Below are 19,162 nucleotides of genomic sequence, written 5' to 3'. Positions count from 1 at the left end.
AAATGGTTTATCGGGCCTGAGGAGGATGAATGCTACTGGCCACCAGCAAGAGTTAACATAGCAAAGGCGGTCATAGAGCAACAGGACCCCCACCCTGACTGGGTAACCTACAAGTTGACTGTCAAGAGAAAAGCAGGTAGTGTAACCATCTTTCTTAATTAATGTATGATATGATGCGACATGATGAGTTCACTATTGATTTGGTTAGAATTTGTTCGCTGAAATGAAAGTAATTGTAACTCTTTCTTTTGTATCTCTCGGACAGCAACATACGAGATAGCCCGTATAAAACTGGTTGAGTTTGAACAGAACACAGATGTCCCGACAGAGTCTGATTCTGCGGAGAACATGGGAAGGGGGAAGCGCAAAAAGAGGTAAGGCTGTTTGGATTATGCATGTATGTTAGTGTCCTCTCTCAGCACCACACACACTGACAGTCTATGGAAACACTGATGTCTATATTGTATGATTATATGCACAACTGTGTCACCTGTTGTACAAAATATATTGTTTTTGTATTCTGTACCCAACTACTTTTAAAACACTTCAATTTACTTAACTGTAACAAATGAATTATCTGATTGTGCTGGTATATTTTACAGGTTTAGGAGAGTGATTCTGTCCAGTGAGGAAGATGATGATGACCCTACACCTCCACTACCTCCATCCACCCACAGGTCTACACCTCTACTGCCTCCAATCCTGACACACAGTGATGCGAGTGAAATTGATTAGAATGTGTACTTTACAATCGGCCCGTTTAATTGTCTGATTGAAGTGTCTGTGCTAACATCTCCTTTGCCTCTATCCAACTGGTCTACAATGACACTTTTTTGCTTGTACTCCTCCTTAGGTCAGCTATGTCACCAAATCAAGGCAAGACATTGTGTATGATATACTGCAAGCTGCAAATAATCTAATAAAGTCAGGAATTAATATAACTCTGGTATTGTACCAGCCCATATAGGAGTAATAGGAAACGAGTTAGCAGATAAAAGTGCTAAGCAAGCAGCTAGACATTCTAATATAGATGTTGAAGTGCACTACAGCAAAGCAGAAATTAAAAGTATGGTCAAAAACATAGTTAAGGGTAAATGGCAAACATTATGGGACGGTGGGCAGACTGGAAGACAGTTCTATAACATTCAGAATAAAGTGGGAAAGAGCAGACATACAAACAGAAGCAAGGAGGAGGAGGATGTATTTTCTAGAATGAGGTATGGACACACACGTCTAAATAAAACTTTGTTAATAATGAAGAAGCATGCTGATGGCAACTGAATTCTGTGGTAGTCCAGAGACTATAGAGCATGTTATTGTACACTGTAATAAATATCAGGAAGAAAGACAAAGACTAGTCTTACAATTACAAGGAGAACAGATGAGGCTAAACTTAGAAGAAATTCTGCAAAAAAACACAGGGGAAATGAGTGTAAACTACGTAATTGGCTTCCTGAGGAATACAGGACTAATTAAAATAATTTAGTATGATCTTTTTGTTTGTTTTGTTTTGATTGGTTTGTTTCGTTATGTTTGTTTGTGTGTTTGTTTTATTTGTTTGCAACCTATTAGGGAAGGTTAGACTCCAGTACCACACTCCAGTCCAGTTGGTGGCGGTAATGCACTATTAAAGTTAGTTGCCAACCGCCATAAAAACTGAAAGAAGAAGAAGAAGAAGAAGAAGTGGCCCGTCTCGTCAGCTAATAGTGCCGATATGAATGAGCGGTTCACTTAACTGCAGAATTCGGTAAACTCCAGGTTGCTGTCCATAGAGGACAAGTTGGCGGCTCTGCAGTCGAACAACTGTGCGGGAGAGACTAACTCCAAGAAGAGAAGACTGGTGCAGAATCCCAAGCTCTCCACATACGTCATAGTCCGGTTCCGACAATTTGTGGCACTGACAAACGGCGACAAGCGCGGGTTGCAAATTGTTGTTAACTGCCGAAAATGAGGGAGATCTGCGGTAGTTTACGGGGACGAAAATCTCACTTTTCATGCAGTGTGACATCTGGACGGTAAATAACAAAAGTTTTATGGGTGTAACGGTTCACTGGATTAATTCCACTTTACATCGTAACAAGGCCGCCCTAGCATGTAAGAGAATTAGAGGCAGGCACACCTATGATGTAATTGGAGCAGAGATTGAAGAAATCCATTCATCATATGGACTGCATGGCAAAGTTGTAGCCACTGTAACTGACAATGCATCTAATTTTGCCAAAGCATTCAGCGTGTGTAAGCCCGGTAATTTGGAGTCTGAATCTGAAAATGAAGAAGGTGATGATGAGGAACCGACTTTTACAGATGTCGTAGAAGCTCTTTCAACCACATCTGGTGATGGACAGTTTAGCCTCCCTCCACACTACAGGTGTGCATCACACACAATTAACCTAATTTCAACAAGCGATGTTGATAAACATCTAAATTCCTGTGCAGACACCAAGGCTGTATATAGGAGTAGTATTGCAAAATGCTCTGCTCTTTGGACTAAAGCAAGTCGATCAACATTAGCCTCTGAACAGGTGGAAGAAGTCAGCCGCAGGAAACTAATGGTTCCCACATCCACAAGGTGGAATTCCCTGTACGAGGCCATTTCCAGAATCATCACAATTCCGATGAATGAGCTGAATCCCCTTTGCATAAAACTGGGAATCAAGTGCCTTAATAAAAGAGAGTACCTATTCTTACAAGAGTACTACACCATGATGAAGCCCCTGACCATAGCGCTAGACATCTTACAAGGGGATGAGTGCACCTATGGGGCTTTACTACCAACACTCACAAGCCTGATGTCAAAGACACTTGCCCTGAAAGATGACCTTTCTAGAATGACAGCCAGCCTTCCAGATGTTATTGTAAAGGTAAGATTATTATTTGATTATTGATTTGGGTGGATTGGTTGAATTTATTATACCATTCATGGTGGGCAGATCTTACACTTTGTTTGCTTTAAGCAGTGAGTAAAATTATGAAAATGATAGAATATAATAAAAGAAAAATTATTAATTTCCTGTTCAAAATCAGGGATATTGATCATCATTAATCGTGAATATTAATCTTAACATCAATAGCATATTGAAATAAAGAGATCAAAAACAGCCTCAACCAAAATTAAATCCCATACAGTATTGATAACCCATGAGATGGTTTAGGTCAGTAGAGCCCACAAAATTGGTAAAATAGCCCATTTATATAGTAAAATACATATATTCTTAGTTATATCATATTGTATTTTAAAGGCCATCAAGATTCGTTTTGATGCTGTACTGGATAGCCAAGAAGGACTTCTTGCAGCGGCCACTTGTCCCAAGCTCAAACTTCGATGGCTGAGAGATGAGCGTAGGAGAGAGCATTTGAAGGAGCTTCTGACAACAGAGTGTCGTAAACCTGCTACTGCAGCTGACAATGCTAATGTGTCCCACTCCCAACTGGCAGCCAGCCCAGCTGAAACTGACTTTTTAGATTTTGAGAACCAGCCCACAGAAAGCTTCTCAGCAGAAAATGAAGTAACTGAATATTTAAGGTGAGGGTATGAGCTTGAAATTCTGAATCAGTTCCCAAACCTCAAAAAGATGTACATGAAATACAACACTCCAACTCCATCCAGTGCACCAGTGGAACGGCTGTTCAGTTTAGGTGGATTGGTGTTTTCACCAAAAAGAAACAGACTGTGTGATAGGAGGTTTGAAAAGCTTCTGCTGATGCGATATAACCACTGTTTCACTCCGAAAGAAAACAAAAAAGCATAGGGCCGTGTCAGGGTAGCCATAAAATGAGACTAGACTAACAACCTAAATGTGGAATGTAACAGCATTTTTTGTTTTGGTAAACTAATGTTTACTCCTCTCTGCACTTTACTGTTAAAAGACTAAATGTTAATAATTTGGAATACAGTCAGGAGACACTTTCATTTTAATTATTTTATTGCTGTATTTTATTTATTTATTAGAATTTTACAAAAACATATTTTTATTTTATATGCTAAAATATGCAGAAATATAAGTTCACAGAAGAAGGACTTGCTTTATTTCATTCAAATATGGTGGAATGTGCAGAAAATAGGTTTAAATGTTCAGCAATTTTTTTTCAATTCTTAGACTGTTAATTAAATTGTTGCATAATGCAATGTGCATAAAGTTAAAATATTGAAACTAATAAAAGTTTTAAAAAAGAGAATGTTTCCTTTGATTCAATATTAAATGATGGAATATGCAGAAAGAACAGCATTAGGCTGAAATGTCTATTTCTTTATAGCGTAATCAGGTTGTGCATTATGTTTTTGAAAAGTAACTTAGTAAAGTAACTAATTACTTTTGAAAATAAGTAATCAGTAAAGTAACTGGATTACTTTCTTGGAGAAGTAATTAGTAATCAGTAACTAACTACTATTTCCAAGTAACTTGACCAACACTGTTTATGAGTACAGATAAATCAATGAAAAAATCTTCATTTCTCTGTTAGCTTCAAAAATATGCACTGTTCACTAAAATCAAGACACATATAGACAGTAATCCTATAGTGAAGGTGGGTTTTGCTTGAGGGGGTTTGCTTGAGAAAAATAAACTTTGCTTCTATATTTTTGGTTTACAGCATGTGATTTGCTTTTATGTTTCATGTTCCACTAATAAAACACACAATAATGTAATAAAGCTCACGTCGCTACAATAAACTTTCATGTTACAACGTAAAACTGTCCTTTTTTTATTCAAAAGACATCTCGACGCTTCATTATTATTTTTTCTTCAGGCTTCCATTATGTTACATCGATGCTTTTATTTTGAAATATTTTCAAATATTTCAAAATATTTTCAGCTAGCCCTCTGAAATTCACTCGCCAAACGGGAAATTTACTCGCATTTGGCGAGTGTTAATTTCGGACCCTGTCCCCACCCACAGTGCAGCACCCACAAGTTGCCATTGCGCAAGGTAGTGTACCTCCAAGTTTTTGTAACTTTGCGAAGACTGAGTGTGCAAGCCTCATTCAAAATGTGGGGATTGAAAGGAGCCCTTGCTGAACAAGTTTGTCTGTACTGACATCAAATGGCACAGAAGTTTCAAGCGACACAATTATGTTAAATGCTATACTGTTTCCCCTTTTTCTGTGACATAAAACAGCATATGCAAATTATTGGGTCATACTTTTATGGGTGAGTTTCCTGGCCAAGATTATGAGTACAAACAAGGATTTTGATTTCTGTTCCCATCACCTGAAGTGTAAATAACTTCTAAAACAACAGCTCACAGTATGTAAAGCCATCAGCTTTAATTTAGTAAAGCAAAGTGTTTTTTAAACCTTTTTATTTAAAAATAAAAATCCATAAGGGCTTTACAGAAAGGCTGTATTCCCTATCTTCCCGTCTTTCTGTATGCAAAGGGTGAAAAAAAATTTGGTATCTTCTCATATGTCACCAGCCTTCCATTTAGCTGCCATAAACACTCCAACTATTCTTCATTATTGTTTACAATACTGCGCACAGAGATTTTGGAAATGTGACGTCAACTGTTTCTTCTCTTTTAACTGCATTTCCACTGATTATAAGTACTGCCCCTTGTATTTTTGCAGAATACTGCAACTAGGTCCGTGTAAGTATAAACGTCTACAGTGCTTCTATGGGCTCGTACCTAGTCAACACAGACCAGCACGACAACCAAATGCGCAAGTATAACTCACCTCGAGGTTCCACTGAACACGGAAGTGTAGCATTTCAGCTGTGCTGCGCCTTTGTGGCTGATGGCGGCAACTCTTATCAGTCAGAATGGTTCCGCCCAATGTGGTGCATATTTTTCTGAAGCTTGCCAGAAGTACTGGTACTCTGTGCTTCTCTAAAATACAATGTGAATCACTCCCAGTGTAATAGCGCACATGGCAAAAAGTACAGCCACACCGCGGTGTTCCCGCTCCACTTCTGTATTTAGTGGAACCCCAGGGTCATCCTTAAATCTCACACATGCACTCAATACTTGTCTTCTCAGCTCACAGTCCTCGCGCTCAGTTCCATCTTTGCGCACGCCTCTGCACTTGCGCTCAACCTTCTCCTTGCATGCTCAACACCAACTGTGCGCCTGCACTTGCAACTTCAAAACTGTCCACACCACTAGCCAATCACAGACAGGTCTTTTTCCTCCAATCAGAATATTGCAGCATGTCTGGCAGATGTTGTGCATTCAAGCCATGAGGAAAAATTAGACTGAGTTGTAAGCCAAGAAATTTGGCACCCCCCTTCCCAACAGCTGGGTGACGTTTAGCTATAAAGCTAAGCTCCCACAGGCTGAGGACCCTCAAGGAGAGAGGAATCCACATTGGGGAGACAAGCCACCATTTCGGGCTGCATGGGGTCAAAATAAACTTCAATGTTATATTGTATTAACTTACTTGGTTTATTGTTGTTAGCGCGTACTCCAGGCACGGGCTGCCTTACATGAATGCACTTCTAGTTTAAACATTACAGTCAGGCAGTCTTGTAGACTGCTCAGGCAGGGTTTCCCGCAGCGCTATCTTAGCGAGGCGGCTGCCTCGCCAAACTCATGCTACCGCCTCGCAAACGTTCCAAAAAAAAAAAAAAAACTAACTCGATATGCTTGCATGTTTATTTGACGTTAACACGCGTTTTTTTGTTGTTGCTTTCGCACGTGCATATAGTGAATGGCAGGGAAAAAACATGTTTTTTTTGTTTTGATTTTGTTTCTGACATTCTGTTTTTTATCCTTTTGTACGGTGACCTTGAGTGTCCAGAAAGGTGCCTTTTAAACAAAATGTATTATTATTATTATTATTATTATTATTATTATTATTATTATTATATATTGCCGGGACCGTGGAAATACTGCCACATTAATTCGCTCACTTGTTTATTGTGCAAAGTCAACTTTAACCAACTCTGGTAGTTTTACAATATGCAATGACCATTCCTGTCTCTGTACCACCTTTCAGCTTCAGAGCCTTGGTGTCATCCTGGACAGCCTCTAATAATCTCCTTCACTTTCCACATCCATAACATCACCTGGTTAACTTTCATCTCGGCAGCATCAAGTTCTTCCTTCAAACTTTAGCCAAACTGGTCCACAGTCCACTTCACAGTTTCAGCTCCCTTCCCTCCATAAACCTCCATAAACTACAACTAGTACAGAAGACAGCAGCTTGCATCATTACATTATCTTCTTCACACCTGTATATTAACTCCACTGGCTCCCTGTCACATTCAGTATAAATCAATCCTATGAACATACAAGGCCAACCACAACCTGGACAATGCAGGACATAAACACTACGATGTCATACATTTTAGTTTAACACAGATCGCACATTACAATAATCACTCTGCTTTGCCCGTTATTGCTCAACAATTAATGATCACAGCTCATGAGTTTATAAAAAGGCATTATTTAGCTTTTTTGAAGTTTAATAAAACTGTTAAATCCTAGCCCAGTGACTGGAGACAGGAGCCCACAACCCCCATGACCCTGTGTGACGTCGAGCTGCGTTTCCCCATCAGATACGGCTTGACGTCACACCTGTAGGGAAAAGCCGGTATAGAAAATCCGTGAAGGGTGGGATGTTACATTTTTAAGAAGTTTAATAAAATTGCTCAAGGTTTATCAGAAAAAAACCTAACTTGCTTTTAAATATGAATATTTTTAATTAGCAAAATGTTATTATTGTATTTCGTAAAGTTAAATATTGTTGAAGGTAATCTTGGCTGCAGTACCGTCTGTCTGGCAGGTGTTTTTGGGTCGGAGTAAAATGAGTCATAAAAGCTCTCTGAGAATCACCTCTGGCCTCACCCAGTTAGAACCCGCTCTCCAGTCCATGTTGTAGCTGCAGTTTATTTTTTTGATGTAGTTTCCTCAATAATCAAAATCTTTGTCATTTTATTAAGAGTGTCCTGGTGCGCAGCGCTCATTAGATGGACGCTGTTGTATATTGACTGATAGCCGCTCTGACTGCAGCTCTGCCTTCTTTGGTTCAGAAAAGCGCAGGAGAAATTATTTATTCTATTTTATTACTTTTTCCAATGCGGACCCAGTCAAAAAAAGCGTGTCATGCTAAATTAGCCTGAGCTAACGCTTTACTCTTCGAGTTTTAAATAACACATAACAGTGAATAATGAAGAGGTCCCTGGTTGGTCAACACGTTTATCAGCCAATTTGCTGGAAGCCAGTGAATAAACGCTGACAGGTAACATGGCCACAGGTGGAAATTATTCATTAATTAACTGCAGGAGCAGCGACAGACTGCTTACCGATGGAAGTTGTTGTCAGATGGTCAATCCGCTCCACTTCCTGACTTGCTGGTTTCATAAATCCAAAGAAAACCTTTGATCACCGCTACTGTCATTCATGCATCTGTGGCCAGTTTGAGATGCTGTTCCAAAAGTTAGAATGATTGAGCACCGATAAAGCTCAGATTGGCAGATGTCCGCTTTGCAAAGACCTGCCCTACTCTCTTTCTGATTGGCCAATGTTCCGGTTCTGCCAGATTTCATTGGTTGAGAGCAGCTTCAGTTTAAAACCTTGAATAAAAAATGTAGTCGGAACAATTTGCGCTCATTTTCCAAATGACGGAAATCTGTCGCAGTGACGGAGAACTTTAACCCCTGGTGTAGACACTTGTCAATAGAGAAGCACCCGCCCACTGCGGGACAATTGTTTTCAAAATGATTCAATCAATCAAAAAAAAAATAACATTCTCTTCAACATTTTTTTTATTCACGGGGGTATTTCTTTGCATTTGAACAGTTTTTTCTTTGATTGAAAATATTTTTTTTGATTGAAACAACTTTTTTGGAATTGAATGATTAAGACACAAATGTCCTACCTATGTTTGGCCCAAACACAAAAAAGATTACTTCGATCAAAGAGAACATTTTCAATAAAAAAAGTGTTCAAATGCAATTTTTTAAGTCTCAAATATTTTATTTGCATTCAAAAACTATTTTCTATGATTGAAAAAGTTTATCGTTTCATTGAAGTGACTTTTTTATTGATTTTGTTGTTTGTTTGTTTGAAGCAACTTCTATTTCGATTTAATGATAAAGACACAAGTCTCCAACCCATTATATGTTCCAATCAAAAAACAATGTTACTTCAATTAAAAAAGTTGCCTTAAAAAAAGCTGACTTCTATCAAAGAAAACATTTTCAATCAAAGAAGTCTCAACTATATTTTTGCATTCAAATATTTTTTTTCTTTCATTGAAAAGTTTTTTTTTCATTGAAGTGAAGGTGTTTTTAATTGAAAATATAGTTTTTGATTGAAGCAACCTTTTTTAATTGAATAATAAAGACACAAATCTACCTTCATACAATTCCAGATTGATGTGTGGAGGTGTGGAGATGTGGAGTTCGGCGGAACTACATCCAACTGGGGAGTCAGGTTAATAGATTTCATATTCCATTCAAATCCACCTCGTAGTTTCCAATAATAAATTGTAAAAAGGAAAGTTTCTGTAATTTTCTCTCACTTAAACATTAGTGACTACTTTTATGTTATTTTAATAATATAAAATACATATAATCAGTGGTATGTAACGTACAAATGATGCACGCTCATATACAACAAGAATGGTTTAAGCGTGTGGTTACTACAGGAAATTCCCACAAATGGAGACAACTATGGAACATTAGTAGTAACAGTTGGTTACAACTAGAACCACAGAAGACCTATTGTGATATTATGTGTGAAGGACATTGGACACGATATGATGTTACCGGTAGAACTACTGTCTGTCATTATTATATATTGTCCGTAGTGACTGTACAGGGGTATTGGTTTTTGAAACTGGATGATGATTGGTTTGACCCACAGACAAACTACACCTACAACCTTGATCTATGCGAGACTGTTGATAAAGGGGTGGTATGTATGCTACAACAAGGACAGGTTCAGGTGCCTTTCGTTGGGTGTTTACATGAGGTACACATCTGGAGTTGGAATAACGTGACCTATCAATTGACCAATTTCACTCCATGGCGGATCTCCCTGGATCGGTTCAAATGCGCATTGAATCAGTCTACGGAAGTAAATTGTTTAATTGAATCATACAGGTCCAACATTTCCAGCTTGAAGGTGTCTACAGTCATGGCCCAAGGACAGGTTTGGTATGCGGCTAAGTTAATAGAGCAATCTTCTGTACATCATTGGTGGGACATTTTTATTATTATTTTAGTTTGTTTAACCTTATGGAATGTTTGCACTTGTCTATGTTAGAAGGGTAAAATGATATTTTAATCAAAAAATATATATCACACTACCTTAAGATGAAGATTGTAATCAAAAAGTGGTTTGGGACGGAAAGGATAACTTTACAAGTGGATCTTACAGAACCAAGGGATATTCTGGTAATACAATATTGAGAGTGGTATAATGGAGTAAAAAGGGAAATTACTTTTGTATTGTGGAGCAGAATACAATTCCTTGATTTGGTGGTAGACACCTTGCAAAAATATGCAGGGAAGCAATGGCGGGTTACATTTCTTACTGAAGAAAATAGACCTTGGGAACAGTTTTTCCAAAATTAGGTTTTGTCAAAGACCAAGGGGTGGAATGATATAATAACGAATTATTGTTGCTCTTTGACAATGTAATTTGGAAAAAAAACTGGTCAGTTACATAACTTACTTAGCTTGTTTTTATCACTTATATAACTTGTTTCACTTGTTTTTGAGTTCACATAAACTAAGAGCAACATATATGCTCGTGATCTGAGTTTTGCCTGTTATTTTGTTTCTCACATAAATCTAAGAACAACATGTGTTATTTTGTTATAACTAGGTTTAACTTGTGGTGGGAACTTATGACAATGTGTTGTGGGAAAGACTGATTTCATGTGAAACTAGAATTTTATTGTGCTTCACACACTGATTTGCGCTCTGAGTTTGTGATGTTATTTTATTTCTCAAATCGATTGCGCTCAATGTTTCATTTCACACACTGCTGAGATGCTGGGAACGGTCTCTGTTTTGGAAATATGTTTTGGGAAATGGATCGGCTGTGGGGGAAAAAATGGCCATTCTTTCTCCACACCTGGCCCTTTGTTTATAAGTATATAAAGGGGAGACTGCCCTCAGTCCGGTGAAGTCTGCCGTGGGAGGATGCCCGGCCGCGTTGCTGTCGCTCTAACTGGACTGACCGACTTCCCAGTTCTGTGCCATGGTAAGAGACCTGTTGAACATCACGCCTGTTTGAAAGCTTGTCGGCTTTGATGCTTGCTACTTTGCTATATTCTGTGGGGAATAATGAAGGACATAGTTATTCTAGCAGAAATAGTGTTTACGAAGTGCTTGCCGTTTTGTGTTGCTATATTCTGCGGGGAATAATGAAGGAGATAGTTATTCTAGTAAAAATAATGTTTGTTAATGCTTGGTACTTTGCTATATTCTGTGGGGAATAATGAAGGACATAGGTATTCTAGCAGAAATAGTGTTTAAGAAGTACTTGCTGTTTTGTGTTGCTGTATTCTGTGGGGAATAATAAATATGGGCACTATTATCCTAACAGAAACAGTGTTTGTGTTTTTATTTGTGTGCTGCCGATCTCTTCCGAACCTGAATAAAGATTTCATAAAACACTCCGCGACCAGCCGAGCTGCCTGCCGCTTTGACTGCCGGTAAAAGCCCGATAGGACTCCTTCTTCAGCTTGACAGCTTCCCTCACCGCTGGTTTCCACCAGCGTGTTCGAGGGTTGCCGCCGCAACATGCACCGACAACCTTGCGTCCACAGCTCCGACAAGCCGCCTCAACAATAGAGGCGTGGAACATGGTCCATTCAGACTCAATGTCCCCCGCCTCCTTCAGGACGTGTTCAAAGCTCTCCCTGAGGTTGGAGTTAAAGCTCCGTCTCACGGGGGACTCCCAGCAGACCCTCACAATATGTTTGGGCCGCTCCGCCCCTCTCTTCACCCAAGTGTCCAAGACGTGCGGCGGCAGGTCAGATGAAACGACAACAAAGTCGATCATTGAACTACGGCCTAGGATGTCCTGGTGCCAAGAGCACATGTGGACCCCCTTATGCTTGAACATGGTGTTCGTGATGGACAATCTATGACAAGCACAGAAGTCCAACAACAGAAAACCACTCAAGTTCAGATCAGGTGGACCGTTCCTCCCATCCACGCCCCTCCAGGTCTCACTGTCATTGCCCACGTGAGTGTTGAAGTCCCCCAGCAAAACAAGGGAGTCCCCAGGAGGGGCACTCTCCAGTACCCCCTCCAAGGACTCCAAAAAGGGTGGGTAACCCGAACTGCTGTTTGGCGCATAAGCACAAACAACAGTCAGAACCTGTCCCCCTACACGAATGCGGAGGGAGGCGACTTTCTCGTTCACTCGGGAGAACCCCAACATGCAGGCACCGAGATGAGGGGCAACAAGTATGCCCACCCCAGCTCGGCGCCTCTCACCAGGGGCAACTCCAGAGTGGAAGAATGTCCAACCCCTCTCAAGGAGACTGGTTCCAGAGCCAGAGCCATGCGTCTGGGTGAGTCCGACTATTTCTATTCATAACCTCTCAACCTCGCGCACGAGCTCAGGCTCCTTCTCTACCAGAGAGGTGATATTCTACATCCCAAGAGCCAGCTTCTGCAGCCGAGGATCGGAACGCAAAGGTCCCCGCCCTCTACTGCCACCCATTGCACAATGCACCCAACCCCTTTGGCCCCTCCGATAGGTGGTGAGCCCATTGGAAGGGGGATCTATGTCACCTCTTCGGGCTGAGCCCGGCCGGGCTCCATGGGTAAAAGCCCGGCCACCAGGCGCTCGCCAACGTGCCCCACCTCCAGGCCTGGCTCCAGAGTGGGGCCCCGGTGACCCGCGTCTGGGCGAGGGAACACGAGATCCATATATGTGATTCATCATAAGGGGCTTTCGGGCTGCTTTTTGTCTGGTCCCTCACCTAGGACCTGTCTGCCTTGGGTGACCTTACTAGGGGCTTAAAGCCCCTGACAGCATAGCTCCTAGGGTCAATGGGAGACTCAAACCCCTCCACCACGGTAAGGTGGTGGAGGGGTTTGAGGTATTTTAGCCTAAAATATTTAGGCTAAAATATTTAGACTAAAATATTTCCTTGAGCTACCAAGTGAGGTGTGAAAAATGCTGTTGTCTCTTTTCTTTCCAGCTTCTGGAAGGTGATGCAAAAGTTTCTTATGATCATATTCATCATCATTGTCAACATTATTTGAAGAGCACTTTAACACAAGGTAAAACAAAGTGCCAAACATCAGAAATACATCAGATAGAGATAACATCTAATAAAATGACTATGCTAAACACTCAACAATGTAAAATAATAATAATAATAGTAAAAACTTGATAAAACATAATAGAACCAGCAAGCACAGCAGATAATATGAGTACCAAGAAAAGTTGAGTAAAATAAAATCTCATTAAGGTTGTAGGCCATCCATCCAACCATCCACAACACGTCTATCCCTTCATGAGGTCATGAGGGGTGCTGGGCAGATCGCCAGTCTATCGCAGGGCAACACAGAGACAAACAGGACAAACAACTATTCTCACACACAATCACTCTTAAGGAGAATTTAGAGAGGCCAACCTAACAGTCATGTCTTTCGGACTGTGGGAGGAAGCCGGAGGACCTAAACTCCATGCAGAAAGACCCAGGGCAAGGGTAGGACTTAGGACCTTCTTGTTGCATGGCAACAGTGCTACCCACCGGGCCACTATGTAGCCCCAGTTGCATGTAGGACCAATCCTGCCAAAATTAAAAATGCATACAGAAATAAATGAAGGACTTAATAATATAAAATTCCTTGAAAAAGTAGCTAATAATATGAATTTGTGTGCCATTAAATGTGAAAAAATAATAAAAATAACTTATTTTTTCAACAATTGATCAATTATTCATCTAAAATATATATTTTTTATTTTTGCTTCTCTTGTTGCTTTTACGTTGTCTTATTTTTAACCCACTTATTTATTTTATAAATTTTTCTTGAAGTCTTTATTTTGTGTTTGTGTATTTATTGCAAGTGGGTTTTTTGTTCCGTATTTCCACTGCAACCTTTTTCATTGTTTCATATTTATTCACACCAACATTTTTAAAAGATGTTTTTATTTTTGTTTCATACTGATTTACACCACAACAATTTAAAGCATGTTTTTACTCCACCATAAATATTTCTTTTTATTTTATTTTAACATCCTTCTATTTCTGAAACAATGATTTGTTTCTGCCTAACTTTTCTGTTTTTTACCCAAAGGATTTTCGCCTGCTCTTTTTTTCCTTCTCCTCTTTTTCCACTTTGTGTATTTCTACTTTGTGTTTTTTTACTTCCTCTTTTTCCAATTCGTGTATTTCTACTTCATGTTTTTTACTTCCTCTTTTACCACTTCGCGGTATTTCTACTTCGTGGTTTTTTACTTCCTCTATTTCCAGTTTGTGTATTTCTACTTTGTGTTTTTTTACTTCCATTTCCACTTGGTCCTTCTGACTGCAGCCGTTAATGTTAAAACAATTCCGGGGAGGGTTATGGTGCGGCGTCACTGGCAAAGCTTCACAACTATTGGCCAAGGTCTAGCTCCCCGGAAACAAGCCTGTATCAGAGCAGACTTGTGCGTTCTTCAGACTGACCGCAGAATGCACTGCGACCACAGCTTGATTCTGGACAGTCAAACAGAGCTCACAGTGGTAAGTTAAAAATTACCTTTTCTGCTGCTGTTGTTCTTTAAAAAGTACGTTTTCAGATCGTTTAAGGCAAGAACATTATACTTTCAAGTTTCCCTATATGGCCCATTTACAGAGTTACTGCGTAATTAAAAAAAAAAAGGTCAGACGTTGAGTGGACCAGAGAGACCCGCAGACCTCTGAGGCAAACCACAGCCAGGGCTAATGTTAGCCTGTCTTTAGTATCCTTATCTCAGCCTAGTTGTGTGTGAAGTACTGCTGGTTCTCATGTCGTTTTCTTTGTTGTTTTAATTCGGATAAACGTTCATTTGTTTTGTGTTTAACTGACTGACTTGTGTTGCTTTATTAACTAAATACTTGCTGGAATAAATTTTAAATTTCGCAGCGACAGCGGCATCCAGACCATCATGGTTGAGGACAAAACGCATGACTAAGCAGAAGAAGCAGTTAGTTATCAGCTATTAAATAGGTTACAAAATATGTTCGGTCTGCGAGTGTCATGCTAAACATAGCAGAAGCAGTCGTAAAATGGGCTTGCTTTTAGGTTTAACATAATAATAATAATAATAATAATAATAATAATAATAATAATAATACATTTTATTTCAAGCGCCTTTCAATACACTCAAGGTCACTGTACGTGTAAAAACAATAAATGGTAAAAGCAATGTCGTCATAATTAAAAGAAACAACACAAACTACACACAGGAAAGTAATATAAAATCATAATGAAAAGGCAATCTTGAACATGTGGGTTTTGAGTTTTGATTTGAACAAGGGTAAAGACTCGGTATTGCAGATGTCAGGGGGGAGAGAATTCCAGAGTGTGGGCGCAGAACGAGAAAAAACTCTGCTCTCCATGGTGCTAAGACAGGCTGAAGGAACAACTAACAACATGGGTTCTATTGTCTGTTCATCTTTTGTTTATTCTAAATAAATAAGTAATACATAATTGACATTTATATTTTAAACTGGGACCACAGAAGGAACCTAGGCCCTCATCAACTGCCATAATGCCAATAAGGGCCTATTTACTGGCAGGAGGAACTCCTCCAAAACCGAATGGCAGTAAGTAATTTTTACTTATATCTGCCTAAATGTTTATCTTCAGCTCTTGTGGCACTAAACTTGTTTTCTATTCAACTAATGATTTTGTGAAAACATCTGGCCTGTAGGTCACACCAAAGCAGGTCAAAAAGAAGTGGCACAATTTGGTGCAAAAATATAGGGCAAAACAACAAAACTCCCTCAGGGTTTCCCGCAGCGCTATCTTGGGGAGGCGGCCGCCTCGCCAAACTCACCCTACCGCCTCGCCAACATTCCAAAAAAAAAAAAAAAAAAGAACTCTATATGCTTGCATGTTTATTAGACGTTAATATGCTGTTTGTTGTTATTGCTTTCCCGCGTGCATTTGGTGAATGGCAGGGAAAAAAACACTTGGATACGCCCCCCCACCCTCTGTCTGCGCAAAACTTGTTGTCGCGTCTCTCGCCACCTATAGAATATTGTAGAAGGATATTGTACAGATTAACTGAAATGATAAGCCATTTGACTTGATGGTCTCAGCTATACTTCCTGAAGGAGCAAGCTGAGAGCAATGAGGAGAGAGAGAGGGCAGCTTTGGCTAGGGAGGAAGCAAGGGAGAGGGAGGTTACCGAAAGGGCCAATAAATATGTGTTCCCTTTTGAAAAAATTGACATGTTATGAATAAAATCTATAAATGTTTTTCCTATCTAAGTGAGTTTCTTCTGAGTGAGGACACGAACAATTGAGAGGAGAAAGAGAGAGAAAGAAAACAATAGTAACAGTATATAAAAAGACATTTATTTTATACAAATGATTTAACTTTGGAACAGAGTCAAGATGTAACATGTTCAACAAATCATTAACAGTTACTAACATAGGATTTAAAACAAAGAATTAACTTTTATAAACACCTTATACAAATAGACAACACCTACAAACATACAATTGAACAATGATAGGAATGGAAATTAATTTACTGATTTATTTAATGTATTTTAACAGGTAGTGAATTTTTTTTTAATGAAGCAGCATGTGTACATGACTACAACCGATCTATGTTAGGTCAGATGTAGACCTGTTCACTTAAACATGCAGCCACCTCTACTGGAGCGGACAGCTGGGCTGCCAGTCTGGCTGGGAGGCAGCTTCCAGACAGCTCCCTGTCTTCGGCCACCGGATGGCCATCCTCTTCTGGGTCGACCTCCTCCTCCTCCATGTCAAGCTGGTCACCTGCCTCTATACTAATATTGTGGAGGATGCAGCAGGCACTGATTACTTTTGGGCAAATGCCGGGCGGACCTCCAGCACCCTAAAGAAAATTTAACGCCACCGCATCTTTAGAGCACCAAAGGGACGCCCAATGATGTTTCTAGCCTTGGCGTGGTGCCTGTTGTGGCATGCCTCCAATTGAACTGTACAAAATATAAAATAACTTGTAATTTAGGTAATATACTGATATGTCTTATTCTTCTGTCCTATTAATACAATCTATGTATCAATTGTGTGTCATTGTTGGCTCTATCTAAGGACAAGAAGGTAAGAGATCTTACTGGCAAGAGGAGGGTGAGGGTTCAGGAGGGTGATCGGGTAGCGGAGGCATGGGAACCCACCATTGCAGAGTAGAAAAAAGCCCTCAGGTGGGTATAAAGCATTTTTATACAACGGAGAGCGCCACGGTACCAGTGAGTCATGGACAGAGCCGACATTGTCAATGTAAACATCCAAAAACTTTCATCGTGCGTCACACACACCCTGCAGGATGATTGAGGGGAAGAGTTTTCTGTTTAAATAACATTTCTTTTGTGGCTCTGCAGATGTAACAATTTGCACATGGCACCCATCAATGGCACCGACTGCTGCTTTGAAGGCCTTGTTCCCGGCAAGGCAGGCAAAACCAGCCCCCATTCCGTCCAAATCTTGTCTTTTTGGGAAGAAAATAATTTTTTGAATGATCCCCATGAGGGAGTTCATAACTCTGTGCACCAGCCGACATCCTAAAGATGTCAGCTGTTGCCCTATAGGATGCACCCAGGCCAGCCAGTAGAGGGTCACCAGCACCTCTATCTCCTGTGGCCATCCATGGGCCTTCTGGATGGGCAGCAGCTGAAAGAGGAGGACGATGGTGGTCCTGTTAAGCCTAAAGGCTGGTTTCAGGTCCCCTTCATTAAAAAAGATTTGGAGGATTGGCACAGAGGTGACCCCCCCCCCTCTCGCCCATTGAACTCCTTGAGATAGGCACCAGCACCCCTTGCGACCCCATGAGGGATAAAGCGAGTAAGAAAATGGATGGATGGAACAGAGGTGTCTCTTCCTGTAAATAAAAAAGCCAAATGTTACCATAATTGGTTTTTCAGTTCTCATCTTTTCACAGCATAAAACATGCAGATTAATATAGTTCTCAAGAAAGAAAAAGTAAAATGTATAGTCCTGTAAAACTAGTCAAGTATAGTAAATGTAACAAATGGCTTCCCTTCTCTGGTATTAACTATAGTGTTTTTATAATGTAAAGATTCTAATTATAAGATGTATTGATTATTTTTGCCATTTCACTGAAAGAATGAACTGAACTAACTGCACATAATTTATAGATTAATCGCTGTAAAGGTGGGCAGACATAGAAATGACTTTTCCTGTCTTAATGATCAATGTTGTGGTCAGTAGGTACAACAAATTACCTTAACCCTGCTGCAATACTTTTACTTATATGTTAAAATTGTGTTTTCATTTTAATGATTTATAGAGAAATGGTAACAATTTCAATCTTATCACTTGTTTAATACCATCCTCAATGTTTTTAAAGATAAAAGTAGGAAATAGGCTGTCAATTTTAAAAATCCTACCAGTTGACACAGATGGGCTAGCAAAGCAACACAAGTCAGTCAGATAAACACAAAACAAATTAACGTTTTGCCGAATTAAAACAACAACAAAAAACAGCATCAGAACCAGCGGTACTTCACACACGACTAGGTCGAAAGAAGGATACTACAGACGGGCTAACATTAGCCCTGGCTGCGGTTTGCCTCGGAGATCTGCGGGTCACTCTGGTCCGCTCAATGTCGGACTTTTTTTTTTTTATTACGCACTAACTGTAAACGGGCCATATAGGGAACCTTAAAAGTATAATGTTCTCGCCTCAAACGATCTGAAAACGTACTTTTAAAGAACAACAGCAGCAGAAAAGGTAATTTTTAACTTACCACTGTGAGCTCTGTTTTACTGTCCAGAATCAAGCTGCGACCACGGTGCATTCTGGAAAAGCGGTCAGTCTGAAGAACGCACAAGTCTGCTCTGATACAGGCTCGTTTCCGGGGAGCTAGACCTTGGCCAATAGTTGTGAAGCTTTGCCAGTGACGCCGCACCATAACCCTCCCCCTCCCCGGCATTGTTTTAACCTTAACGGCTGCAGTCAGACGGGCCAAGTGGAAAAAGAGGAAGTAATAAAACACAAAGTAGAAATACACAAAGTGGAAAAAGAGGAGAAGGGAAAAAAAGGGC

The 19,162-nt window shown here is 40.1% G+C and overlaps 2 protein-coding genes across 2 annotated transcripts in view; one reads left to right on the top strand and one right to left on the bottom strand.

The window, feature by feature from the left end:
- Positions 1-19,162, bottom strand: part of nfil3 (nuclear factor, interleukin 3 regulated) — a 32,032-nt gene that overhangs the window by 9,615 nt on the left and 3,255 nt on the right. The gene's annotated exons all lie outside the window — the stretch shown is intronic.
- LOC118561472 lies at positions 1,974-3,527 on the top strand. The gene is made up of 2 exons (XM_036133583.1): positions 1,974-2,861; positions 3,240-3,527. Exons 1-2 carry the CDS (start codon positions 1,995-1,997, stop codon positions 3,525-3,527), a joined length of 1,155 nt encoding a protein of 384 aa, XP_035989476.1. The 5' UTR covers positions 1,974-1,994.

This window comes from Fundulus heteroclitus, unplaced genomic scaffold (genome assembly GCF_011125445.2).
Source record: "Fundulus heteroclitus isolate FHET01 unplaced genomic scaffold, MU-UCD_Fhet_4.1 scaffold_64, whole genome shotgun sequence".
NCBI classification, from domain to species: domain Eukaryota; kingdom Metazoa; phylum Chordata; class Actinopteri; order Cyprinodontiformes; family Fundulidae; genus Fundulus; species Fundulus heteroclitus.
The sequence above is the reverse complement of the archived record's forward strand: the minus strand, read 5'-3'. Positions and strand labels throughout refer to the sequence as shown.